The sequence below is a fragment of the Felis catus genome, chromosome B3 (genome assembly GCF_018350175.1).
Source record: "Felis catus isolate Fca126 chromosome B3, F.catus_Fca126_mat1.0, whole genome shotgun sequence".
Taxonomy (NCBI): domain Eukaryota; kingdom Metazoa; phylum Chordata; class Mammalia; order Carnivora; family Felidae; genus Felis; species Felis catus.
Genome location: NC_058373.1, coordinates 21,926,596 through 21,952,141, shown reverse-complemented (window position 1 = coordinate 21,952,141; position 25,546 = coordinate 21,926,596). Strand labels below are relative to the sequence as shown.

The 25,546-nt window shown below is 42.4% G+C and overlaps 1 protein-coding gene across 1 annotated transcript in view; it reads left to right on the top strand.

Moving 5' to 3' along the window:
* Nucleotides 1–25,546, top strand: part of OTUD7A (OTU deubiquitinase 7A) — a 371,485-nt gene that overhangs the window by 275,549 nt on the left and 70,390 nt on the right. The window contains exons 5-6 of the mRNA XM_023255010.2: nt 10,920–11,102; nt 20,486–20,704. Coding sequence (XP_023110778.2) covers nt 10,920–11,102; nt 20,486–20,704 — 402 coding nt within the window. The remainder of the gene's footprint in view (nt 1–10,919; nt 11,103–20,485; nt 20,705–25,546) is intronic.

Genomic DNA, 25,546 nt, shown 5'->3' with positions numbered 1-25,546 from the left:
TCCATCTGCTCTCTGCCCAGGCATCTGCTTGCAACACTCCATGGAAAACCAGCCTGTGCTCAGCCTTCCAATCAATCTTGCATGAATGCTTCTCATTGGAGGCTGTTGCCAGAACTCTACTGGGAATCCCTTCCAGGAGCATTCACTCACGCTCCTCTCCTGCAAAGGCAGCAGGGGTGTAGAATTGACCTTGGATGCTAAAGCATGATAACACTGGACATGGACCAGACAGAGTTGTGTTTGCTCTGTGTCGCCAAGGTGATTGTGTTGAACACACTGTCATCATACTGCTTTTCTCACTCAACACTACTTCATTGAAATCCTCTCAAATCTGTTGTATATGCAAATTCATTTTTAATGGCTGAGTAGTCTTCCAGATGTGGATTACCATAACTGAGCCAGACATTTCCTGAGCAGTCCCCGGAATCCTGAACACCTGCCTTCACCTCTCCCTCTCCCCCTCGTCTGGCACCTAGGAGACCCCACCACCACCACCATTATTCCATCCTCAGTGTCACTGGACCAGGCCATCTCATTTCACATCAATATTGCTATAGGCCCCACCTAATGTGCTTTCTGCCACAAGCTTCACCAATTCTAATGCCGTCTCTACTATTTAACCACAGATATTTTTTAATACAAACACTTTATTTTTCTAAGATAAAAATTGGATCAGGCCCTACTCATTTGGAAGTGCTTCAGTAGCTCATGTTTACCCTTGTGATGAAGTTCAGATCCCAGCACATACTTCACAAGACCCTTAAAGGTGTACCTTGTCCCAACACCTCCGTCTCTCTTCCTGTATTTTTCAGTCTCCTCAGGCAGCCTCTCCAGTCTCCTCTCTGTGCTGCATTCACACTTAACTGCCTTTATGTGCCAGGTCATTTCACTTCGAGGTTTATCGATGTGCTGTCTTCTTCCCAGAATGCCACCCCTCTTCCCCCTGCCCCTGATTCTTTGACAAGATGGCTTTCACACTTCTTTTAGGTCTTGGCCTAAATGAGACATCCTCCTGAGAGCACCTCTGGTCATCCTCCAGGTCCCAAGTTACATCCTGACCTGGGTACCCTGTCAGAATTAGGTCTCAGTGTAGGCTTCTGTCCTGTGTTTTTTCCCTATGTTAGTTAGGGGTTTGCTGGCAGTAATCTGTCCAGATTCTTATTCAGGCTTTTTTTTTCCTCACTCAGCATTCTTAGCTATTGGCCTTTTCGTGCTTGTTACCTAGTGTTTGCAAGATGATTGCTACGGCTCCAGGTATCATGTCTGCATTCCAGTCAGTGAAAACAGGGAATAATAGCACAGGTCAACCCTCCTCTTAAGTCTGTATTCCTTTAAATCAGAAGTAAAAATTTCATTCAAATACCTCCCAGTGGAGTTTGGCCCAGATCTGAAATGACAACATCTAGGGACTTAGTGAAGGAGGAAGAGGTGCTGTTAAAAGGAAAGGAGTAGAGCAGCCATTGAAATAAAAGGATGATTAGTAGAGTGTGATGTCTTAGAAGTCAAAAGAGAGTCACAGTCTAACGCTGCACATTAGTTCTTTCTCTTTTCCTCTGCCCCAAAAAAGGAAAGTAAATCAAGGAGAAGAGAGGCCTTTATTGATGGGGGACAGGGAAGTGACCTTGGATTTATCTACATCAAGCTTATTGGTAATCTTGAAAAGAATGCTTCAGTAGAAAGGGGATCACAAAAACCATTTCACAGTGGGTCAAAGAGTGAATGTGCATAAATATTATTTTTTCTTTCAACATTTGTTTAAATTTACTGCACATACCAGCCTCTATATAGCTGGCAATAGAATACATACATTTTTTTAACATATCAAAATATCAGGGCGCCTGGGTGGCTCAGTCAGTTAAGCATCCAACTTTGGCTCAGGCCATGATCTCACAGTTCATAGGTTCGAGCCCTGCATCAGGCTCTCTGCTGTCAGCACAGAGTCTGCTTCAGATCTGTCCCCTCTCTCTCTCCCCCTCCCTACTGGTTCTCTCTCTCAAGATAAATAAATAAACTAAAAAAAACAGATATCCAAATATCAGCCATATGATTTTGTTACCTTATTATCATATTTGTTATATTGCACAAGTATCTGGTGAACTATGACCTATTGGAAGATTAGTTGAGGCAGCCTTTGGGCTCATTTCTTTCCCCACATTTCTATAAAATTAAGCTAATTAAAACAGTCTTATAAATATCAGCTAGCTAAGAAGTTCCATTATTTCAGTTGGCTCTTTCTATTTCCATCTATATTTAATAGCAGGAAATTCAGAATTTTGCCTGCAAATGTGAAGGAGATGAAATCTTCCATTCTGTAGTTATGGCACACTACATATTAAGGGAGAGTTCTTAACCTTGGTACACTTAAAATACTGGTAATTATTGTTTAATAATTTAAAATTTTTTGCATTTAGTTTTGTTTTCTATTTGTTTTAGATAAGTGATTTATCTAAAGAGTTCAACACTCAAAAGAGGAAGAAATTGACAATATTGTACCTTCTCTGTCCCCTGGACCCCACTTCCCCCTGACCCCGGGATCATTGCTTGTGTTAGTTTCTTGTTTACCTGTCTAGCATTTGCATATGCAGATACAAGCACACACTTATTTGTATGTTTTAATGTATATAGAGAGAATTTATATATTATTCTATCCTTACTCAAAAGGTAGGATTATGAATATTCAACACCTTGCTTATTTCACTCCCAGATGTGTGCTAGAGATCTTTCCATGGGGCTTCATTCTCTTATGCAATAGCATATCATTATGTTAAGTGGAGTGCACCATAGTTTATTTAAATGTTCTTCCACAGATGGACACTTAGCTTGTTTCCATTATCTTGCTGTATAAATGATGCTGCAGTGACTATATTGTACATACCTCATCTTATGTGTATAAGTATTAACCAAAGGACAAAAGCCCAGAAGTGGGATGTCTGGGTCACAGGATAAATGCAATGTAATTTTGACAAATTACTTGGGGTTTTGTCATTCTGTACTTTTAGCAGCAAGTGGATGAGTAAGCCTGTTTACCAACAAACTTGGTAACCAAGTGGGTTGCCAACTTTTGCATTCACTACTTTGATACATGTAAAATGATTCCTCAGTATATTTGTAATTTGCATTTCTTTTGTGAGTGAAATTTGTCATCTTTTCATCTATTTCAGAGTTGTTTATTTTTCCGTGAACTCTTTGTTCACATCCTTTGTTTCTATCTTTGGGTTGTTATTCTGTTTTTCCCCCTTATTGGTTTCTGGGCAAAACACAAACGTGTGTGCACAGGAGAAAATAGAGGGTGTAGCATTTGCTCTTGTGCTCAGATCCCTTCATCCGGGGACCCAGGGACTCCTGCCAGGGTGGGAAGCAGGGAGCCAGGCTGCTGATGGCTCACAGCTGAGTCCCTCTTCAGTGGTCCCCCAGTGGAAGGAAGTCACTTTTTGACCAAGTCCCCTACTGGGGGCAACGCCCATCCAGTGCCTTCTTTATGTCTGTGCCCCTTACCACAATGCGAATTCCTCTGAAAGGCAATGCCAGTCAGTTCAGGGAAGGCTCTGTTGCACCTTCAGGGTGGGTCTGCTGCTGCTTCCCCCCAGACCCCTTGCCTCATTCCCACCAGCCCTCCTGCCAGCATGCTCCCACCTTGGTTTTCTTAGCATCTGACCTGCATCAGAGACGACTCCTGTGTGTGGTATGAAGTGCAAATATTTCCCCAGATCAATACCATCTTTTGACATTTTGTATGAATTTAAGTCTCTCTGGGACTTTCCCTTATGTTCCATTGCTTTATCAGATGGTTCATGTAGTATTATCGAGACAGTAGAGCAGGTTTATGTCTGTGAGTGCCCCTGTCTCCTCATTGTTCCTTTGTTTCAGAGAGTCCCGGTTATTCTAGCTTAGTTTTCCAGATGAAGGTTAAAATGAGCCTGTCTGATTCCAAGCCCTGCTTATTTTTTTTTAATTGGGATCGTGTTAAATTTATAAATTAGCTTAGGAAGAAATGATGATATTGAGTCTTCCAAACTAAGAACATGGATCTCTTACATATCTCTTTTAAACTTATTTCTCAGTATTTTGTCTTTTAGTTGCAATTATGAAATTGCATAATGGAATACTTCCTTCCATTATGTCATCTAACTTGTTTTTGTTTATGTATGAAGGCTATTTTCTTTTACTGTATGTTAATGTTACATCTGGTGTTCAAAGACTATGTCCAGCACTCTGCCTCCCCCTTGTGGGTGTGTGGGAGAATTGCCCTTCCTGGCCCCTGTGGTTGGATGGGAGGGAGGGACCCTGTGCCTAGTTTCAGCCTTGGGTTGGGAACAGAAGTGAGAAGTCACTACTGGGCCAAGGTATTTCATTGTTAATGAGAGATACCCTAGAGATTTTTGTCCCTCTGCCATACTGATAGGCAGTTTTTAAGACCAGCTGCTCTGTCCACCTGAATCTTGAAGTGAGAAGGCGTGACAGAGCTTCTCCAACCCACAGCAGACTTATGGTATGAGTAAAATATAAGATTCTGTTGTTAGGGCTTCAGGAGTTTGGAGGCTGTTTATTCCCACATTACAATGCAATCTGCTATTTATGGCATTCTCTTGTTAATAGGAAAGGTCAGTGTGTTTATTTTAGTCTTTCATGGCAATTTCTGTTTTGTACAGTTTCTACTTTTTTATTTAGTATGCATATATTCATGCTTCTTATGTCTTCTGTTTTAATATGTACCTAATATTTGTTCTAACTGGGTATGGTAAGGCACACAGGCATGGAAATCACTCTCATGAAGGAAAGAGTTCTTTAGGAACAGGAGCCATGCCATGCAGGGCCACACAGGAGTATCAGGGTCAGTCAGGAGGCACAGAGAAGGGGGGAAATATGATGAGAGCCTTTATTGTGATTTCTTCAGGAAGGAACAGGTAAGGCTGGATAGGCAGGATAATAAGTTTTAGGGTTAGCTGGTTTGAATTTTAGCAGGCTCCAGGGTGGAGAAGCCACCCCAAATTGTCTGGTACCTGGCCCTGAGTGATTAGCAAAGGGGAGCATTTGCCCTGAGTGCGAGTCAGGGTTTGGATTGGTTGGTTTGCACATGAAAGGCACATTTCCAGGGAGGTAGTTTGCTATCATGAGGAATCAGATAGGCCTGAGAAGGGCAGTCAGTCCCTCATGGCTCAGCAAGACTTCAACACTACAGAAAAGAAAGCATAATTAATATACATCTCCATTGTGAATTGTTGGGCACCCAGGTGCTAAGTGTGTTAAGCGACCAACTTTGGCTCAGGTCATGATCTCATAATTCGTCAGCTTGAGCCCTGCATGGGGCTCTATGCTGATAGCTCAGAGTCTGGAGCCTGCATCAAATTCTATGTCTCTCTCTGCCCATCCCCCACTCTCTCTCTTTCCCTCTCTCTCTCTCTCTCTCTCAAAAATAAAATAAAATAAACACTTATATATGCATATATATATACATATATATAATATATATGTATATAGATAGATAGATAGATAGATAGATAGATAGAAGATCATGTCCCCTATGTTGGTTTTTGTTTGTTTGTTTGTTTGTTTTATTTTTCTAATATATATATATAATTTATTGTCAAGTTAGATAACATACAGTGTATACAGTGTGATCTTGGGCTTTTTATTTTTGTTTTATCTTTGCCTGGTAACCCTGATAAACCACGGCCCTTCCCTGTTAGCTGCAACCTTTCTGAATCACTTTGCTCTAGATAGATCTCTTATATACAGCAAATACCTAGACTTTGCTTTGTGAGATAACATGCAAATCCTCTTCTTCAAATAGTTGTATTAAGTCTATTTAAATATATCGCGCTGACAGATATGGTGGTTCTTAGTTCTGTTGTATCATATTTTCTATGTTTGTATATAAATATTTCAAATGTCTTTCAGTATATTTTATTAGCTTTTTACTCAAAAAAATATTTTTTGGGGGGCGCCTGTGTGGCTCAGTCGGTTGAGCATCTGACTTTGGCTCAGGTCATGATTTCACGGTTCGTGGGTTCGAGCCCTGCGTCCGGCTCTGTGCTAACAGCTCAGAGCCTGGAGCCTGCTTCAGATTCTGTGTCTTCCTCTGTCTCTCTGCCCCTCCCCTGTTCATACTCTGTCAATCCCTCTCTCAAAAAATAAACAAACATTAAAAAAATATTTTTCTGGTAATTAGATAAGTTGCAGGGTTTTTTAATGTTTATTTTTGAGATGAGAGACAGAGACTGTGAGTGGGGGAGAGGCAGAAACAGAGGGAGACAGAATCCGAAGCACAGAGCCAGATGCGGGCTTGAATCCATGAGTCCTGAGATCACAACCTGAGCTGAAACCAAGAGTTGGACGCTTAACCAACTGAGCCACCCAGGTGTCAGGTGCCCTGATAAGTTGCATTTTTTATCTATGGTTTACTTTTTTAAATTATATCTTTATATAATATTGTTTCCTTTTTACTTTAGACAGTGTTAGTTCTTACGATCTGCTTCAATAAAATTAGCTTGTATCTTCCTCTTCCCTTCTCTTTTTCTGTCTCCTCCCATCCAATTTAATTAGTAGCATATCTTTTATCTGGTTTTTGGCATTCACCTCTGTATTGCTAAATATGTTTACGTATTTGTATTCGATCTTTTAACTCCCCTGTATCAAAACTGAGGCAACTGTATGTTATTTCCACTTTCTGCCTTCTACCATTGTATTGATTGTATCATTTTTGCTTTGGCAGAATATTGACTTTCTCCTCTTGCACTTGTATCTGTACCTTTGTTTTTTCTTAGATGTACAGTTAAATAAATTTACTGCTGCCTAATGTCCTTTGCCAAACCTCCATTCATCTCTTGATTGGCTGGAGCCCATCCTCTAATAGTTTTTTCAAGAAAGATCCATTTGAGTAGTGTTTCCTGGATGCATTCTTGTTTAAAATGGTTTGTCTGTAGCCTTTATACATGAAGGGATAGCCTCGATGAATATAAAAGTTTCTTAGCTCACACTCCTTTCTTTAAGTATTTTGTAGATGTGACTCCATTGACTTCAGGCATTGAATGTGGCTGCCAAGAAGTATGTTACAATCCTGATTTTCTTTATTTTTTGTTTAAATATTCAAAGAATTCTCTTTATCTTTAAAACACAATTGTATAAGGATATGTCTTGGTATTTTACTAGGACAGCTTCCTTTTATGCAGTGTGCCCTTTCAATATGTAGAATCAAATCTTTGTATGAGAAATTTGCTTTTTTTTTATTTACTTTTTAAATTATTTTTTTCTTTTCCATTATTTTAGATTTCTTATTTTAAGCTACAATTATTCGTATGTTTTATGTCTTTCACCTACATTCTATATCTGCCATTTCTCTGTTAGCTTTTGTTTCTTTACTTTTTCCACTTATTTTCCATTTTTATGGTCCTTACTATGCTATCTGTGGTCTGTTTTTTCTTTGCGCCCTTGGAATTTAACTTCATTTTGGAAATGACTTTGCCTCTTTTTTGCTTTTTCCCCTGAGTTTAGTCATTTCCTGTTTCATATATTCCTATAAGCCCATGCATCTCTGACTTGTAGTTTCCCTTTATTAATGTGATACTTTCATGCTAAATTAAAGCAGCACACTCTGAGAGCCAAAATGCATATGTTAAGTTTAACTTGAGATCTGGCCTCATTTGATGTTATTCTTAAGAATACATCAAATGGGGCGCCTGGGTGGCGCAGTCGGTTAAGCGTCCGACTTCAGCCAGGTCACGATCTCACGGTCCGTGAGTTCGAGCCCTGCGTCGGGCTCTGGGCTGATGGCTCAGAGCCTGGAGCCTGTTTCCGATTTTCTGTGTCTCCCTCTCTCTCTGCCCCTCCCCCGTTCATGCTCTGTCTCTCTCTGTCCCAAAAATAAATAAACGTTGAAAAAAAAAAAAAGAATACATCAAATGAGTTAGAAGTTTAAATCACAAACATTTCATCAGTAAACTGTACTAGAGATTTTGGTACTTACAAAACCTGTGCTTATTATTAATCCAGTAACCTAATGTGTTGTGATATGCACAAAGTTAAGCATAGCCTAAAGGAAAAAAATTAACAGGCAACTTCCTTATTCCCTGTAGTCTTTGGATTGAGGTCTTCTTTCATACAGTTATACTATTCTGCTGCTTGGAGGAAATATTTCTGGAAAAAGGAACAGAGTAAGCAAATAGAGATATGACAACAAGAACATACTTTGAAGATCTCATGTTGGCTACAGGAGAAAAATGAGTATTTCTAGCTGTGTGGATTGCAATCTGAAATCAGCATTCTGTGCATCAAGATTTAGAGGAAAATAGAAATTGGATAGTCACCCAGCTTCTGTCATACTTAGACATTTGGCCTTGAAGCTTAGGATAGAAATTACAACTAGATTTAAGATTTTTCACATAGGGATGGTCTTGACCTTCAAAAGAGGATACAAATTAAGAGAAGAAAAGAGGGGCACCTGGTGGTTCAGTCAGTTGGGCGTCCGACTTCAGCTCAGGTGATGATCTCACAGTTCGTGATTTTGAGCCCCACTTCAGGCTCTGTGATGATAGCTTGGAGCCTGGAGCCTGCTTCAGATTCTGTGTCTCCTTCTCCCTCTGCCTCTCCCCTACTCATGCTCTGTCTCTGTCTCAAAAATAAATAAACATTAAAAAAATTTTTAAAGAGAAGAAAAGAAAGAAAAAATAGGGGAACCTATGTGTTTTAAGGGCAAAAAAGGGCAAAGCAGCAAGAAAAGGGTACATGAAGTATTCAGAGGCATAGGATAAAAGGGACTGTTAAATGTCCCTGTTCTAGTGAGGCTTTGTGCTGTTCCCCCATGGGCCTGATAGCCTGCTGTGTTTAGATGGACCTAGTGACACCTGAATGAGAATTTCACATGATGCAGGTAAGTGCCTGGGGGTAAGGACCCAGCAGCTGAAAACATTGGCAAATTGGAGACAGAGAGTGAGGGATGCAGAAGAAGAGGACAAGTCCTTTTCCGGAGGGTCATGATGAATGGGCAAGGCAGGGTGGAGGTGTGAAAGTTAGTCCATAACCAGGAGCTGTGATGCCCTAAACAAGACCAGCTTCAAGGAAACTATAGCCCCAAAAGTGTGGGTTTTAATCAAGACAGGCCTGTATCTCCTCCTTCACCTCCTCTCTCCTTGACCTTCTTCCTCCACACAGGCTTGATCCTCCCTTGGGCATGTGGCCCCCTCAGCCATGCCTTAGAGCAGAGTGCCCACTCAGGTCATCACCCCCACTTAGGCATGATTTCCCTAAGGGCAAGAGTCTTATCTTTGCCTTCTTGGAACATTAATGCCCATTGGATCATCACTAACCCTTATGCTTGAAAATGCCAGGTTTAGATCATGTGGGTTATATTTGTACACTGTGATGTTTAGTCCTATGTGAGTGCGAAAGTGTGTTGTGACATTTATGCTTCAATTTAGTTTCCCAAAACCAGCCCTGTCATGGCCACCACCCCAGCCCCACAGCCACAACCACCACCCTCCACTTCTATTACTAATGATAACCAGGCTGCATTACACCAATGCCCCAGCTATTTATTATCACTTACAAAACCACCCACTCCCGCCGTTTTTTCTGTTGGGTGGCCCAGATAATTTAGTTTGCTTTTCTTATCCACTAAGATAGTACAAAGATACAACTATTGTGTCTCTGTTAGCTAACTATGGAGGAAAAAAATGTGATTACATTACAAGTGGCCATATAACTTACATATGATGATTGATGGTATCAAGACTACTTCTAGTCTTCACTAGAAGTAGAAGAGGTAAAAAAGATGTCCTGATATTATTTCGTATATTTAAAGCCTCATTATATTGTATATACAACATAATTTAGCATGTAATTGGGTCAATATGGCTTATACCTGCAATTTGAAGTTATCCAGAAGAGGATAAGATTTTATTTTCTCTTTAACATGAAAGCTAGGCTTTTAGTTCTTTGTCTTTAAAACGCTCATGATGCCAGAAGACTCCATGCTTCCATTAGAAGTCCATTGACTCAGACTCAGGAATTAGAGACCCACAGGGTTCCAGCTCCCAGAACAGCTCCCCCTAGCGTTGCGGAAAGTCCCCTTCAACACCACACCCATCTCCGTGCCCAGGAGCCCTGCTTACAACTCTCCCAGGCCAGCACCCCAGTCGGGACTAGCATCTCACCCAGTTCAGGTTCAGAGCTCGGACGTCTGCCTGCTGCTAAGGCATTTACACAGAGAATTCCTCCAAAGCTTCTCCTTTACCCGTATTAAGCTTAAAAAAAAAAATAAAACTCTAAGCAAAAGCCCAAAGAAAATTTGGGAATTCTTTTTATTGATTTTTTTTGTTTTGTTTTGCTTCTCTCAGAGAGTAAGCTCTACAACTTGATTTTCAAAGGGGTGGAGGGGGGCATGATAATTAGGAATGTAATGTTCTGAAGTGTGTATGTGTGTGTGTGTGTGTGTGTGTGTGTGTGTGTGTGTGTGTGTGAGAATCTAAAGGCTGAGAGTAGATACAGTCACATATTGCATATGGACATCAGCCACAGGTGCGAAATTCTGCTTTTAGAGATTATGCATCAAGCCATTTTACCCTTTTGAGAAACAAGAACACTAGTGGAAAGTTCATTAGTCAAAGTGATAATTAAAAATACTTCTCATGGGGCATCTGAGTGGTTCAGTCGGTTAAGCGTCCGACTTTAGCTCAGGTCATGATCTCACGGTTTGTGAGTTCAAGCCCTGCTTTGGGCTCTGTGCTGACAGCTCCGAGCCTGCAGCCACTTTGGATTCTGTATCTCCTTCTCTCTGCCCCCTGCCCCTTGTACTCTGTCTCTCTCTGTCTCTCAAAAATAAAGAACTGTAAAAAAAAATTTTGTTAAAGAATGCTTCTCGTACAGTTTTTTTTTCTACAGTGAGATCCTTCATATTGTAATTTCTTGTCATTTCTTGTCCACAGGCAAAAACTGGGACCTGACAGCCGCTCTGAGTGACTATGAGCAGCTCCGACAGGTGCACACAGCCAACCTGCCACATGTGTTCAACGAGGGCAGGTGTCCCAAGCAGCCAGAGCGAGAGCCACCGCAGCCCGGGCACAAGGTGGAACGGCCCTGCCTTCAGAGGCAGGACGACATCGCCCAAGGTACCTGGCAAGGAACTGAGCTCAGAAACAGCTTCTCCGGGGTTCCATGGCTTGCAGGGGGGAGTGGGGGGGTGGCAGTCAAAGAATGGCAAGGTCATCACCTCTCAGCTGCAGGCAAATCGGGCTCTCGGTTCATCAAGCTGAAATGTGCGTTGCTGCTTCCGGTTCCTGACTTCTCCCTCTGCCTCAGAAAAGCAGGAGAGGCAGTCCAGTCCCCTAGGAGCCCATGTGATTGAGGGCCAGCACTCCTCCTGGAACCTGAGTCTCTCCAAGCCAAGCACCTCTAGTCCCTTCAGTTATTCCCTAAGTAGCATAGCCTCCAGATCTGTTCATCATCAGTGTTCAGTGTCCCAAGGGCTCCCTTTTCTGTGTTCTTTTTCTTTTTTTATGTATTTTTTAAAGTTTATTATTTATTTTGAGAAAGAGAGAACACATACACACACACACACACACACACACACACACACACACACATATGCGCGCGCATGGGGGAGGGGCAGAGAGAGAGAATCCCAAGCAGGCTCCATGCTGTCAGTGCAGAGCCCGACTCAGGGATCAAACTCACAAACTGTGAAATTGTGACCTGAGCCAAAATCAGACACTTAACCAACTGAGCCACCCAAGGCACCCCTGTCTGTTCTTTTTCTTAAGAATCAGATGTGTTTACTGTAATGGAAGAAACAGTGGAAAGATATAAAGAAAACTTCAGAGTTTTGTTCTCCACCCATCTCAAATCTCACTGACATAATAACCAATGATGGCATCCTGGTCTGTCCTTTTGCTACACTCATTCAGAATGCATCAGAGTCAAATGCACATAATGCTTCTCAAATCACTTGTTTCACTGAACAATCATGAGTATAGTCTCAATATATTGTTCTGTACAGTCATTTCTAAACCACTCCTGTATTAATGGTTATCCTGGTTTTTCTTGGGTGTTTTGTTTCCAATACTCCTAGCAATGCTAAAACAAACAACTTTATGCCCATGATCTTACATACTAGTGCTTTTATTTCTATGGGTCAGCATTCCCAAAGTGGATTTGCTGTGCCAACACCATGTGCAAAACTAGGTGTCTCCCCTCACTCTTGGCAGTCCTGGATGATTTTGTGATGGTTTTACATTGCTTTTCTACTGTGAAGGGTAAAAAACAGGTGTCTCCTGTTTTAACTTTCATCTTGTCATTTGTTTGTTAGCCAGTTGGATATTCCCTTCTGCAACATCCCTGTTCACATACTTTGCCCATTTTTCTATTTTTTTTCAGTTTTCTTATCAATTTGTAACATTCTTTGTGATGAAGACGACAAACATATATTTTTATATACGTGTATGTCTTTCCCAGTGAATCATTTACTTTATGACTTTGTTTACAGAGTATTCTGCCAACAGGTGTTTGTATTACTATGCATTCATGGCTGATAGGTGTCCTCTCTTGCTGTAGAAGATCTCCTGGAATACAAAGTTTCTATATTTGTTTGAAAAATTTGTTGTTAGGGGGCGCCTGGATGACTCAGTAGGTTAAACATCTGACTTTGGCCCAGGTCATGATCTCACAGTTGGTGAGTTTGAGCCCCACTTCAGGTGAACTAGAGCCCCACTTGGGGTGAGCCCTGCTTCTCTCTCTCTCTCTCCCTCTCCTCTCTCTCTCTCTCTCTCTCTCTCTCTCTCTTTCTCTCTCTCTCTCTCTCTCTCTCTCTCTCTCTCTTTCTTTCTCTCTCTCTCTCTGACTCTCATGGGATTCTCCCCACACTTGTGCCCTCACTCACTTGTGCCCTTTCTCTTTCTAATAAAAATAAATAAATAAATAAATAAATAATAAAATAAAATTTTGTTCTTAGGTCTTTTGATTGATTTGAATTTTTTGTAAGTAGTAAGGAAGAATCTAGTCTTGCTTTCTTCTGGATCAAGATTGACTTACCCTGGCACATTTATTGAATAAAGCATCCTTTTTCCACTGAACTAAAATGCCAACTTTGCCATATATTAAATTCCCAAATATACTTGGATGTGTTTCTGGACTGTGTCTGTCAGTTCGTGTGGTCACTCATCCTGTTACCTTGACTCTGGTAGTTTTATATAGTATAACTTCTGTTAAGGCAACTTTTTTACTGCTATTCTTTTCCAAAATTTTTCACTATTTTTGGATATTTATTCTGCCATATAAACCTTAAACTTAGAATTCTGGTTGGATTGGGTTGAATTTTTATTTTAAGAATAATTGGCATATTGTAATATCATTTTCCCATCCAAGAACATTCAATATGCCTCCCCATTTAGTTAGATTCTAAGATTTTAGGCACAGAGAAAAGCAACTTATTTTTACATATTTATGTTTTATGCAGCAATTTACATAAATTCTCTTATTAAAACTAATCATTTTTTCTAAGACAATATCTTGAGGTTTCTAAATATATATATGATCATAATATCTGAAATAATTTAAATTCTTAACATTCATATGAAATGTAATTACATTAAATGAATTTCATTTCTTATCCTATTGCATTAGCTCAGCCCTCCCAAACTGTTGTGAATGAATGTTGTCTTTGTTTCTGTTAGCCCAGCCTTATTATTCAAGCTACATTGGAACCCATATCTTGGATTATTCTTTTATGCTTACTCTGTTGTCTGGAAAAGCCAGAATTGAGTTAGAAATGTTAATGCACATTATCCGTTTTTTTCTCTTAGTTTCATTCTTTCCACTGTATTTTGAGGCCATCTTGTTAGATGTATATGCACTCGTAATTGTTAGGGCATCTTGTTCCAGTGTTCTTTTGTTATCGACATATAAAGTGTCTCTCTGTGCCCTAGAATGTTTTTTATCTTTATATCTGTTTTACTTGATATGAAATCTCTATCTTGCCTTTCTGTTGGCTCAGATTTGCCTGGAATATAATTTTGTCTGCTGTTATTTTGAATCATTCCTTATCATTTTATATTACATGTGATTCTTATAAATAATTTGTCATAAGATATTATTTTATTATCTGATCCATGAGTCTCTGTCATTTGAACAGTGAATTTAATCCATTTACTTTATTGTAATTATTGTCATGCGTGTAGTTCTTTATGTTGTATGTGTTATTTGCCAGGCTTTTTTCATGTGTTTTTCTCCTTTTCTATATCCTTTGGCTAATTAAATTTTTTTACTGATTTGAAAGTTATACTTTCTACCTCTACTTAGGTAATAGTTACCCCTAACCTATGCAAACCTATTTTTATGTTTTCTTTCTATCATTTTAAAAAATGTATTAACAACTAAATATTACCCTGAAGAAAACAGGGTACATACCTTAGTATGAGTGTGTTTTGTCTTCTCCCTTCCTACCTCCACTTGTCCTCAATCACATTTAGGTTCATTTTGTTATCTACTTAGACAACCATTAACTTTATTTATTCACATTTATCTTTTGCAGGAAGAGTACTTTCTCAAAGACTACTTTCATAAAGAGTTTTTACGTAATTAGTCCTTAAGCATTGGGTTCCTAAAGGTGTTTACATGATATTCTTAAATTTTTGTTTAGTGGAACAAGAATTCTAGATCCAAATTATGTTCCTTGAGTGCTTTAAAACCATCCCTCCATTGTTTTCTTAAATCGCATTTTCACCTTTTCTAAGAGATTTCCTTGACCCAGTCTTCCAACTTCCTAATTCATTCTTTATTTGAATCCATTCTGCTAATCAGCATTCACACTTTTCATTCCAAATTAGCCCTTTGCCATTATTATTTTGCATCCTAATATTCTGTTTATCTCTTTGAACACATTTACTAGGCTTAGTTTAAAATCTTGCCCTCCAGTCTATTTACTTTGCTTCATCTGGCACAGGTACGTTGTAGACTTTCCGTAACACTCCTCAGGTGTGTCCTGAATTTTCCATGTGACTGCAGAGCTCCTGTGGTTATCAGCCATTTCTGCTCATACTGTATATCAGGGAAAGGGACAAAGACATGGGCTCTGGCTTGTGCTCCTCTGGATGAGAGTGTGGGGGAAATGCACTTAAGTTGGAGATCTTTGAATGCTTTAATAGGGGCTGAAAATGTTCCCTGCTTGCTCCCTTCTCTGCAGTTAGCTCTGCTCCATAGGGAACCTCCAGCACCTCTGTTCTAGCAATTGCTCATTTCCAGAAGCTGCAACCATGTGTTGTAACCATCAAGCTCACAGCATGTGTTGGAGAGGGGAGGGAAGGCTTAGGGCCTGGCCAGCCCAACTGTTATTGTTATTGGTGCCTCACCCCCAGCTGTGGTTCAGCACTGCCCTGATGTTCCTCCAGCTGCCATTGGCCAACAATGTTGCTTGCCCACCCGGTGGAGGTGATGGTATGAGCAGTAACCTGCCCAGGACTGTGCCAGGGTGAGGAAGGCATGGCCAGAATCCTGCCCCCCACCTGGAGCCTCTATCCATGAACCCTAGCCCACTCCCCTCTTCTGCTCCTGTAGATCTCCAAGGCAAGTTAGGAAAGGACACCAAGGCTCTGTCACTTCTTGTCTATCTGGTTATATTGTTGTTAAGTTCTCCTCCATTGCTGACATTAGGTGTGACTCTGGAGAGACTACCACTTCTAATCATTCCCTGTAGTTTTCCCCCTCAGGGCCTTCCATGACTGTTCTTTCAGCACCGCACAGTTGAGGCTGCGGGGCTCTCTCACACAGTGACAATCCAGACAGATGACAACATGGCTGCTCCTACTCTTTTTGACTGGCAGCAAACCAACCATTCCATTATTTTATCCTCCCACTGAGGGGGCTGGAAGGACTCTCCTCTCTGCTTCCAGAGAGCTTGGTGGATTCAGAGCCTAATACATACCTGATACCTGCTGCTATGTAATTTTTATCACATATTACTTAAGGAATTAAAAAACATGTTTGTCATATAATTCTATTGAGTTTTGTGAACAATCCTATCTACTTTTTAAAAATTAGAGGGTGCCTGGGTGGCTCAATCAGTTAGGCGTCTGACTTTGGCTCAGGTCATGATCTTGTGGTCTGTGAGTTCAAGTCCCACATTGGGCTCTGTGCTGACGGCTCAGAGCCTGGAGCCTGCTTCAGGTTCTCTGTCTCCCTCTTTCTCTGCCCTTTCTCCGCTTGAATTCTGTCTCTCTCTCAAAAAAAAAAAAAACTAAGCGTTAAAAAAATTTTTAATAAAAATTAAAAATTATAGTTTCTGAATTAGATATATGTATCCTTTAATTGAGTTCTTGAAATCATAGTGCACTAACATGGAAAATGAATATCTCCATGTTATAAATTAGGGGTTGGCAAACAATGGCCCATGAGCCAACTCTGGCTACTATTTTTCAAATAAGTTTTTGTTGGAACATCCTCATGTCCATTCATTTATGCATTGGCTATGGCTGCTTTAGTGCTAGAGAGTTCAGTTGTGACCAAGACTGCATGACTTATGGAGCACCTGGGTGGCTCAGTCAGTTGAGTATATGATCAGCTCAGGTCATGATCTCATGGTTTGTGATTTCAAGCCCCACATTAGGCTCACTGGAGTCAGACTGTCAATGTGGAACCAGCTTCGGATCTTCTGTCCCCCTCTCTCTGCCCCTCCCCCACTTGTGCTCTCCCCAAAATAAATACTAAAAAAAGACTGCATGACTTATAAAACCTAAAGTACTTACATCTGTCCCTTTCATAAAAGGTTTGTGCACCTGTTTTAAAAATACCTAGGATTTGTTTTAACCAGATATGATAAGATATGCAAACATAGAAAAGAATTTCAGGAGGGAAATTTTTATACTCACAGTTCCCTAAAAGCAGGAAACATGGCACACCATGGCCACATGAGGAAGCACCAAGTTTGGTCAGGAAGCAGAGGAGACAAAGAGAAAAAACATGGGCATGAGCCTTTACTGTGATTTCCTTGGAAAAGGCAAGGCAAGGTAAACAGATACAGGATTGGCAAGATTGAATAATTTCAGCAGGCTCTCTGGGGTTTTGAAGCTATCCCTGATTGTCTTGTACCTTGCCCTGGGATTCAGAGGAATAGTGCTTGCTGGAGTGGAAGAACCAGATAGAAGACGTGGTTCAGAGTATGGCCTCTGGATTGGTCAGTTTTCTAGGAAAGGCATGCTCCTTCCCTCTGAGTTATTTGCTCTCAGAATTGGCTAGTCCTGGTAGGGAAAGCCTCTCCCTGGTCAGGGATGCCCACATTCCAGAGCATCAGGAATACAGAAAATAAGGAAATGTAGGTAAAACACCCACCCTGGCCTAAATCACAGTTGTCTTTGTCAATAGTTGTAAAATTCTGTGCATTCTCTATGATTTTTTAATCTCTATATTTCTCTGGGGCATAACTTTGAACATGGTAATTCCTGTAACACGATTCATTTATACCCCCCTAAAAGAAAGATCACTGATTTCATGTTTAAAGAATCAATGTGTATGTGCATGTGTATGTTTGTGTGTGATTATGTGCATTCATGGAGATGGTGATGGGGAAATGTTAGAATTAGGAGCATATTTCTCATTATATGAGCTTTAACATAATTTAATTTTAGTTCAAAAAGGATTTTTCTTTTTTTTAATTTTTTAATGTTTATTTTTGAGAGAGTCGGGGGGAGGGACAGAAAGAGAGGGAGACACCGAATCCAAAGCAGGCTCCAGGCTCTGAACTGCCAGCACAGAGCCCAACGCGGGGCTCAAACCCACAAGCCATAAGATCATGACCTGAGCCGAAGTCAGATGCCTAACCGAGTGAGCCAACCAGGCACACACCCCTTTGGGGGCTTTTCTTTCAGACCTTTTCTTTCAGGCTTTTTCTTTCAGACTCCAAATATTGATTTATTTTTTTAATTTTTTTTAATGTTTATTTATTTCTGAGACCGAGAGAGACAGAGCATGAGTGAGGGAGGGGCAGAGAGAGAGGGAGACACAGAATCTGAAGCAGGCTCCAGGCTCTGAGCTGTCAGCACAGAGCCCAACACAGGGCTCAAACTCACAGACCGTGAGATCATGACCTGAGCCGAAGTCGGTCGCTCAACCAACTGAGCCACCCAGGCACCCCAAGACTCCAAATATTTAATATTTGGAACTGCTAAGTAGCATCATACTATACTACAAATGGCAATGTTTCTCAGATCCTAATAGCATGTCATTAACTAGCAAATAGGTACCGAGTGATAAACCATGAAGGAGTATGGATAATCCTGCCTGGCAGATTCCCACTATTGAGAGCAGCATTGTGAGTCTGCCCAGTGGACCGTAAGGTCATGTAGCACCTCAGGTATTAAAGAACAACTGATTTCCATCTCCATCAGATCCTAGTAGATGGGAGAGTTCCTTCTTTCCCAGATAAGACATGGTAGATTGTAGCAAGAGACAAGACATCAGCCTGGCTTGCAAGACCTGGAAACATGGCAGAAAGATTTGGAGTCTACTCTGTTCTTGCTCTTCAGAATGTGGACAGTGCAGGAAGCACTGGGGCCATCCCCCATGGTAGATAAGCCAGGCCCTATGTGCTCCATTTCTCTTCTTTCCCATGGCTGCTGTGGTTTAACTTCTCTTTGCCTTTCCTCAAAATAACTAGTCATCATGGTCTCAGAATCTAATTGAAGGTGTATCAAAATTACCCATTTTAAAATACTCTGTGGGACTCACTATGCATTTTAATGCACAGATACTTGAGGCTTCTGAGAATTGACTTTAAATTTAAAACCAACCTACCCCAGGGTCAAAAGGCTCTTGTTTTCAGTTTGCTGTAGCAAAATTACTTTAATGACATTTCTGTCCACTGCTCTTGCCCATGGGAAAGTAAGAAGCTCCCATTCGGGATGAAGGCACAGGTGTGGGTTTTCTGTGAGCACAGGCAGGAAGAGACATGCTTCAAAGCAACATCAGCATGAGCGCAGAGCCTGATCAGTGAGCAGGCTAATCTGAAATGAAGTGGGAGTCCTCATGACCTGAGTGGATATACTTTATGAATTTGCCACAGGGTTTAGACAATACTCATCCAAACAGAAGTTTGAATTTTGTTTTCCTGAGATGATTGAAAGAGGGTTTCTGTCTTGCTAAAATAACTCTGTTATTACAGATATTGATTGTAAACAAGAAAACTTCTCCCTAACACCCTGTATTTAAGAATCCTTGTATCATGGTAAATGTTAGCTATTAAGGACAGGGCTTAAAAAAACAAGGATGAGGGGAGCGTGGGTGGCTCAGTCAGTTAAGCATCTGGCTCTTGATTTCAGCTCAGGTCATGATCTCATGGTCATGAGATCAAACCCTGTGTCAGGCTCAGTGCTGAGCATGGAGCCTGCTTGAAATTCTCTTTCTCCCTCTCTCTCTCTCTCTGTCCCTCCCCACATGTAAAAACTCTTTCTCTGTAAAAACAAATAAATAAACATTAAAAAACAACAACAAGAGGGGCATCTGGGTGGCTCAGTCAGGTGAGGGTTCAACTTCAGCTCAGGTTATGATCTAATGGCTCATGAGTTCAAGCCCCATGTCAGGCTCTGTGCTGACAGCTCAGAGCCTGTAGCCTGCTTCAAATTCTGTGTCTCCCTCTCTCTCTCCACCTCCCCCCACTCACGCTCTCTCTCTCTCTCTCTCTCTCTCTCTCTCTCTCTCTCAAAAATAAACATTAAGAAATTTTAATTAAAAAAAAGCAAGAGTGAAGGAAAACAAAGACATCCACTTTTTTGCTGTGGCATTGAGATCACATGATTAACTTCTTAACAGAGTAACATCATGTCCATCAGAGGAATTCTACAAGGTGCTTTTCACCCTTTTGTTGGAAAGCCCAGGCAGAATAAGACTAAAGTAGCCCAGTACTTTTTGAGTGCTGTGATGAAGAAAAACCAGACAGAAGAGAAGTAGATGTGATGGCTTCATATCTGTATGTGGAGCATTGTCATGCGAGATGCATTTATCAGAGTAACTTTAGTAAAGTAACCTCTCTTACCATCCAAGCCGTGGTGGGGAAAGCCTGAACCAATTGCTTCTTGCTTGAAGTATGTAAATGGATGAAACAAAGAGCAGTCTGGCTCGTGTCCCTCAGAGCTAGCAGGGGACAGCTCTGCTGACTGGAGTTAGATGTAACTTAAGACCCAAAAAAAAGCCTGGTGATCTTTAATGATGCTGATGCATACTTGTGTGGTAGACTCCCAGCTTGCCTCTTTCTGAATGGTCTTATGACTCAGAGTGAGTAAGTGCCATATGCCAGGTGGTGGTAATGTTAGCCCCAGCAGCAGGGAGGCCTGCGGGAAAAGAGTGACAGGTGTGTGGGTGAATGTGTGTGTGAGCGCCTGTGTGTGTGTGTGTGTGTGTGTGTAAGTGTGTGAGAAGATTTGTGCATGCACGTGCGTGGACACGCATGCTCACTGAGCCACACAGCCACCCCACTCATTTCCTGTGGTTGTCTTTCCCACCCCCCCTGCAGAAAAGCGACTTTCTCGGGGAATTTCCCACGCCAGCTCGGCTATCGTCTCCCTGGCCAGGTCCCACGTGGCCAGTGAGTGCAACAATGAGCAGTTCCCCCTGGAGATGCCCATCTACACATTCCAGTTGCCGGATCTGAGCGTGTACAGTGAAGACTTCAGGAGTTTCATCGAACGGGACTTGATCGAGCAGGCGACCATGGTGGCTTTGGAGCAGGCAGGTGAGCTGCTGGCCCCAGCAGGCCCATGTTCCTTGGGCTCGGGGAGCAAGAGAGGCTGGCCTAACTTAGATCAGTGAGGAAGGGACGCGTGTTGTCTGAGTCCGGTGTTTCCAACTCAGACTCTGGAAGCTTGCAGCAGAGATCCCTTGAATTTTCCCTTTGTTCCCAGATCCAACCTGTCTAGGCCAGCCCCCTCTAAAGACACTCTCTGTGGCTTTGCCTGACTTTTCTCCTTTTTCCATACAACCCTCCTGTGGGTGTTGAACTTAAGGTAAGAAAGACCATGGACTTTGGGGAAAATAGGAGACCCTGTCACTTCCTATGTACATGAGCAAGTTATGTAACCTCCCTGAGCCTCAGTTTTCCTGTCTGCAAAGACGAGAAGACAGGTAGCCACCTGGTGGAGTTAAGTATTAAATGGCATGAGCAGAGTGTGTCTGTCATCTCCTGCCCTCCCAGCCTTGCTGGCCTCCAAGGTTGAGGAAACACAAAACCTGACTTCAGTCTTCTCCTTTTTCTTTGCATTTCTTCTGACATCCCAATGAAGAAGAGATTTGGGGAGCAAGCCAAACTTGTCTCCTTTGGAGTTCCTAAAGATAACATAATTCGTTCATAACAAGTGTCTAAAGCAGATGTAGGTTCTTCCTGAGACAGAGCAAATATCCTATCTTACTCATAACCGTTTTCATTATAAATCTTTGCAAAATCACATGTTCAGGGGCTTCTCAGATATACACGCAGAAGACTCTGTGCCCCTGCCCTTCTCAGGCCCAGCATACATCTGCCATGGGCACTGCCTCCCCACCAGCATGGGTTGACAGTGCACTTGGAGTGTACCCTCAGCTGGTTGGACTGGGGAGCAAGGACTTCTGACTCTGATTCCATTGTCAGCCAGCTATTCCCGGCTGCTGCAGAGTGGAGCCTCCACTTCCAAAGGCCTGGCACATGGAGGTGCTCCTGTGCGGCACATGCTAGGGAAGCAAGATGGGGAGCCTTTGGCTGAGAGTAGTGGATAGAGGGTGTGTTCCAGCCCTCAGCCAGTAAGGGCTTCTCTGTCAGAGAATCACACTTAGCATGTCACCAAGACAAAACTGAAAATGCCCAGGCCTTTGGAGTGTTGCAGAAGACTGAAGAGAAGGATCTATAGTTGGTATGATCTTGACATCGGCAGATGGACCAGTCATCAGCATTCCCTACCCATTCTGGTAGCTTCAGTAGGGAATGTTGATGCAAGAATGAGCAAGGTGTTAAGAACACCAGCAAAGGATAGTGTCATGCTTGGAAATGGCACTACAGGAGTACTGCCACTCTTGGGCCTGGCAAAGAGGCAAATGATGAAAGGAGCTAATGGAGAAAGCTACTTACAAGAAAGTGTGGTTTCGAGGAGAGAAGATGATGGAAAAATAAATACTCTGACCACCTTCTTTGGCACAGGCTTTGACCAGTGCCTCTCATCAGCAAAAGGGCAGAGAACAGAGAGCCCATTACAGGGCTCCAGGCAGGTTGCCCTGAGGATGCAGAGTAGGGGGAGGATAAAGCTGCAGGGCAAATGGGAAACACCCAGAAAGTTGACAGTTGGGTGTTTTCTATCAGGTCCAAGCTTCAGTGTATACTTGGCTTCATCCCATTTCATGTAGAGCAATCCAGGAAATGTCCTCATCCACTTGGTCCAAGAAGAACATAGACAAAGGAATGGGTAGTGGTTAGTGGGGACTTCTTTGTGTTGGGCAGCCTGATGGTCAGCCTCAGCCCCAGGACTCAGGGGTCCTCACCCATGGCAGGCTTGGTTTTAGAACAGGGTCTGCACTTGCAGTAACAGTGTTGGATCCAGTGTTGGATCTGATGTTGTAACTACCAATGACTTGTTTCCTCAGCTGCTGCCAAGCTGTCAAAAGCAACCCACAGACTGACGCCCACAGCCCTGCTCTGTCTTACCTCAGGGTCATTGACTGATCCACAACCATAAAACAATTCGCCTGGGTTAGCAATAATCCTAAACCACACACTATGGAGGCTGGCTATTTTAAAGCTGTTTCTGTGTGAATAATTAAGAAAAGATATTTTGAACAAAAGATTCACTATTCATACAGAAGGGGGAAGTTGGTGTAGGTTTAGAAAGAAAAGCGTTTCATGAGCTAATTTCTCTTGAATGCTGACATTAGGTCCTGTCAATGGCTAGTAGCACCATTAATGGCAGCCACTTCCTTTGAAGGTAGAGTCCTGGTAAAGGGCACAGAGTCCCACTCTGGCACCATGATAGCACCCTTCTTTGACCCTGCCATGCTTAGCAAAATCTTTTACTTCTATGGAATGTCTTTTCTGTTATTTTTTCCATACACTGCATGTTAATTTTTATCACCTACATTTTACTTCCCGGATTAGTATTTTTAAAGGGTACTATTTTACTACAACCATACAGTCTTAGAAAGCACCTATTAAGAACCCAAACTTACTGACTGAAGATCCTGAATTCACCAACATTGTTTCTGCCATCAAAAGTAGCAAGAGTGGGCAGCAGGGATCCCCACTCAGCACTGGGGAATCACCCCATCCATACTGCGGGAAGCCTTGGGGAGACTGGCCGGCCACCCCACACTTCAGGAGTGTGCTTCTAGAGCAGTGAGAGCCTGAATGCCAGGGCTCTGCCTGGTACATGGAAATGAGAAATCGGAAAATAATGTAGACATAAAGAATAAATGTGTTCATTTCCTCAGCATAGAACTGACCCCAGCCCGGGGCACCCGGGTGGCACAGTCAGTTGAGTGTCTGACTTCAGCTCAGGTCTGATTTCACAGTTCATGAGTTCAAGCTCCACACCGGGCTCCGTGCTAACAGCTCAGAGCCTGGAGCCTGCTTTGGATTCTGTTTCTGCCCCTCCCCTGCTCATGCACTGTCTCTCTCTCTCTCTCTCTCTCTCTCTCTCTCTCTCTCTCTCAAAGTAAATAAACATTAAAAATTTTTTTTAAAAAAAAGGGGGTACCTGAGTGGCTCAGCCAGTTAAGTGTCTGACTTTGGCTCAGGCCATAATCTCACAGTTCATGGGTTCAAGCTCTGCATTGGGTTCTAAGCTGACAGCTCAGAGCCTGGAGCCTGCTTCAGGAGCCTGCCCCTCCCCCACTCATGCTTTGTCTCTCTCTGTCTCTCAAAAATGAGTAAACGTTAAATTTCTTTTTAAAAGAACTGACCCCAACCCACTATCCATATAAATTCTCTGGGCTTTTTTCCTCAGCTCTCGAGAAGCACTGTAGACTAGATCATCCCTCAGGCCCTTTCTGCACCCAGGTTATGGTCGGGACCCCAGCTGGTGTCAGGCAAGCCCTTCACAGTCCCCCACCACATCTAGGTGATGATCATCGCCCACTGGGAGGTGGCCTTGTTCCCTCCCACCCATGCTGTGCCCTGTTGTTAACTATCAGGTGCCACCATTACTATCCATGGGGAAGACAGAGCTCTAATAAGAACAGTGATTTGAGAAAGCCACTCAGTATTGCCGGGTATAAAGTGTAAATTCCCCCTTCTAGTAATTTAGTGCTCAGGATAGCTGTGAGTAAGCTATTGATATACATGTGTGCACATATACTATATACATGGAGATTAATATAGGTGCCTGAAAATCCACTTGTTAGAGGCATAATTCCAGCTGTCTTGGGAAGGAAACATCAACTTTGTCACAGGGTCTCAGGGTGGGGGCTTTCCCTGCCTTTGGGACTCTACAGGAACCCAGGGCTCATGTTGTCCAGAAAATCAGCAACAAAATGATCTTCACTCAGTTAGTTTTCACCTGGTCCATCACAGAGGCTAGGCTTTACCTTCAGTGCCTGGCAAGGCATGGGTAAGTCCATCTATTTGAGGGGCCTCTCTGTTGAGTGGGATGCCAGTCTTCACCTCCCACAGAACCCACAGTGCCATTCTCCTGAGCCTTAAAACCTGGAGGGTAAACCTATTCCCACCCTGTGACAGTCTTTGGGGCATTAGAAGGACCAGGTCTTCAGTACATACAAGTGCTGACCCCCTGAGAGATGAAGGACAATGCCTTTCATTCTTTAGTGATTACCTGCCATGGAAAACGCAAGACACCATTAATTTCTCAATCAGATTATCTGCTTCATTTATGTGTAAGAAGACTCAGAGACCATAGGTCTCTAGATCTGAGGAGTAACCACTCATGCCTTGTCCAAAAGCCCACCACAGTGTGGGCAAGATGGTATGTGGTGCTTCTGTGATCTTGTGAACCCAAAGGGCATATTTGTGTAATATAGTCATTACTGTGTACTTGAGAAATTGAAATACAGATGCCAAAAAATATTTAGGGACACCTTTGAGTTGTGGCGTTGAGTCTTGTCTCCATGGGAAGGTAGTCATGTTGAAGCAAATCTGCGAGAGAAGTGGTAAGGTGTGTGGATGGTTTTGAAGGTATCCAGTGTCAGCCCAACCTGGGCTGTCCCACGTCAGCTGGGAGAACTTGGCCAAGTTACCTGACCCTCTGGAGCCTCACTTTTTTCCATTTGTAGTCAGAGATGTGTGACAGCTGCCAAACCAAGACAAGGTCACCCAACACAACACTGTGCTCCCATGAAACAGCCTGTTCATTCCAGGTGCTGGGGTGAAATTCCTGTACTCATAGAGATTAAATTCTAGTGGGAAAGAAAACCAATCAAAGGTAGAACATAAATGGGAAGTGAGGTGGTGAGCTGTGGAGAAAGTGAGAAGCAAGGTAGGGGATATAAGGTGAAGAGAGGGAGACCGAGGCAGGTCTCTTGAGGGCAGCAGGGGAGGGAGAGATGGAGACATGGGGCTCTGGCATTCCCGGCAGAGGGGGCTTGGCTTCAAAGGCTTGCACAT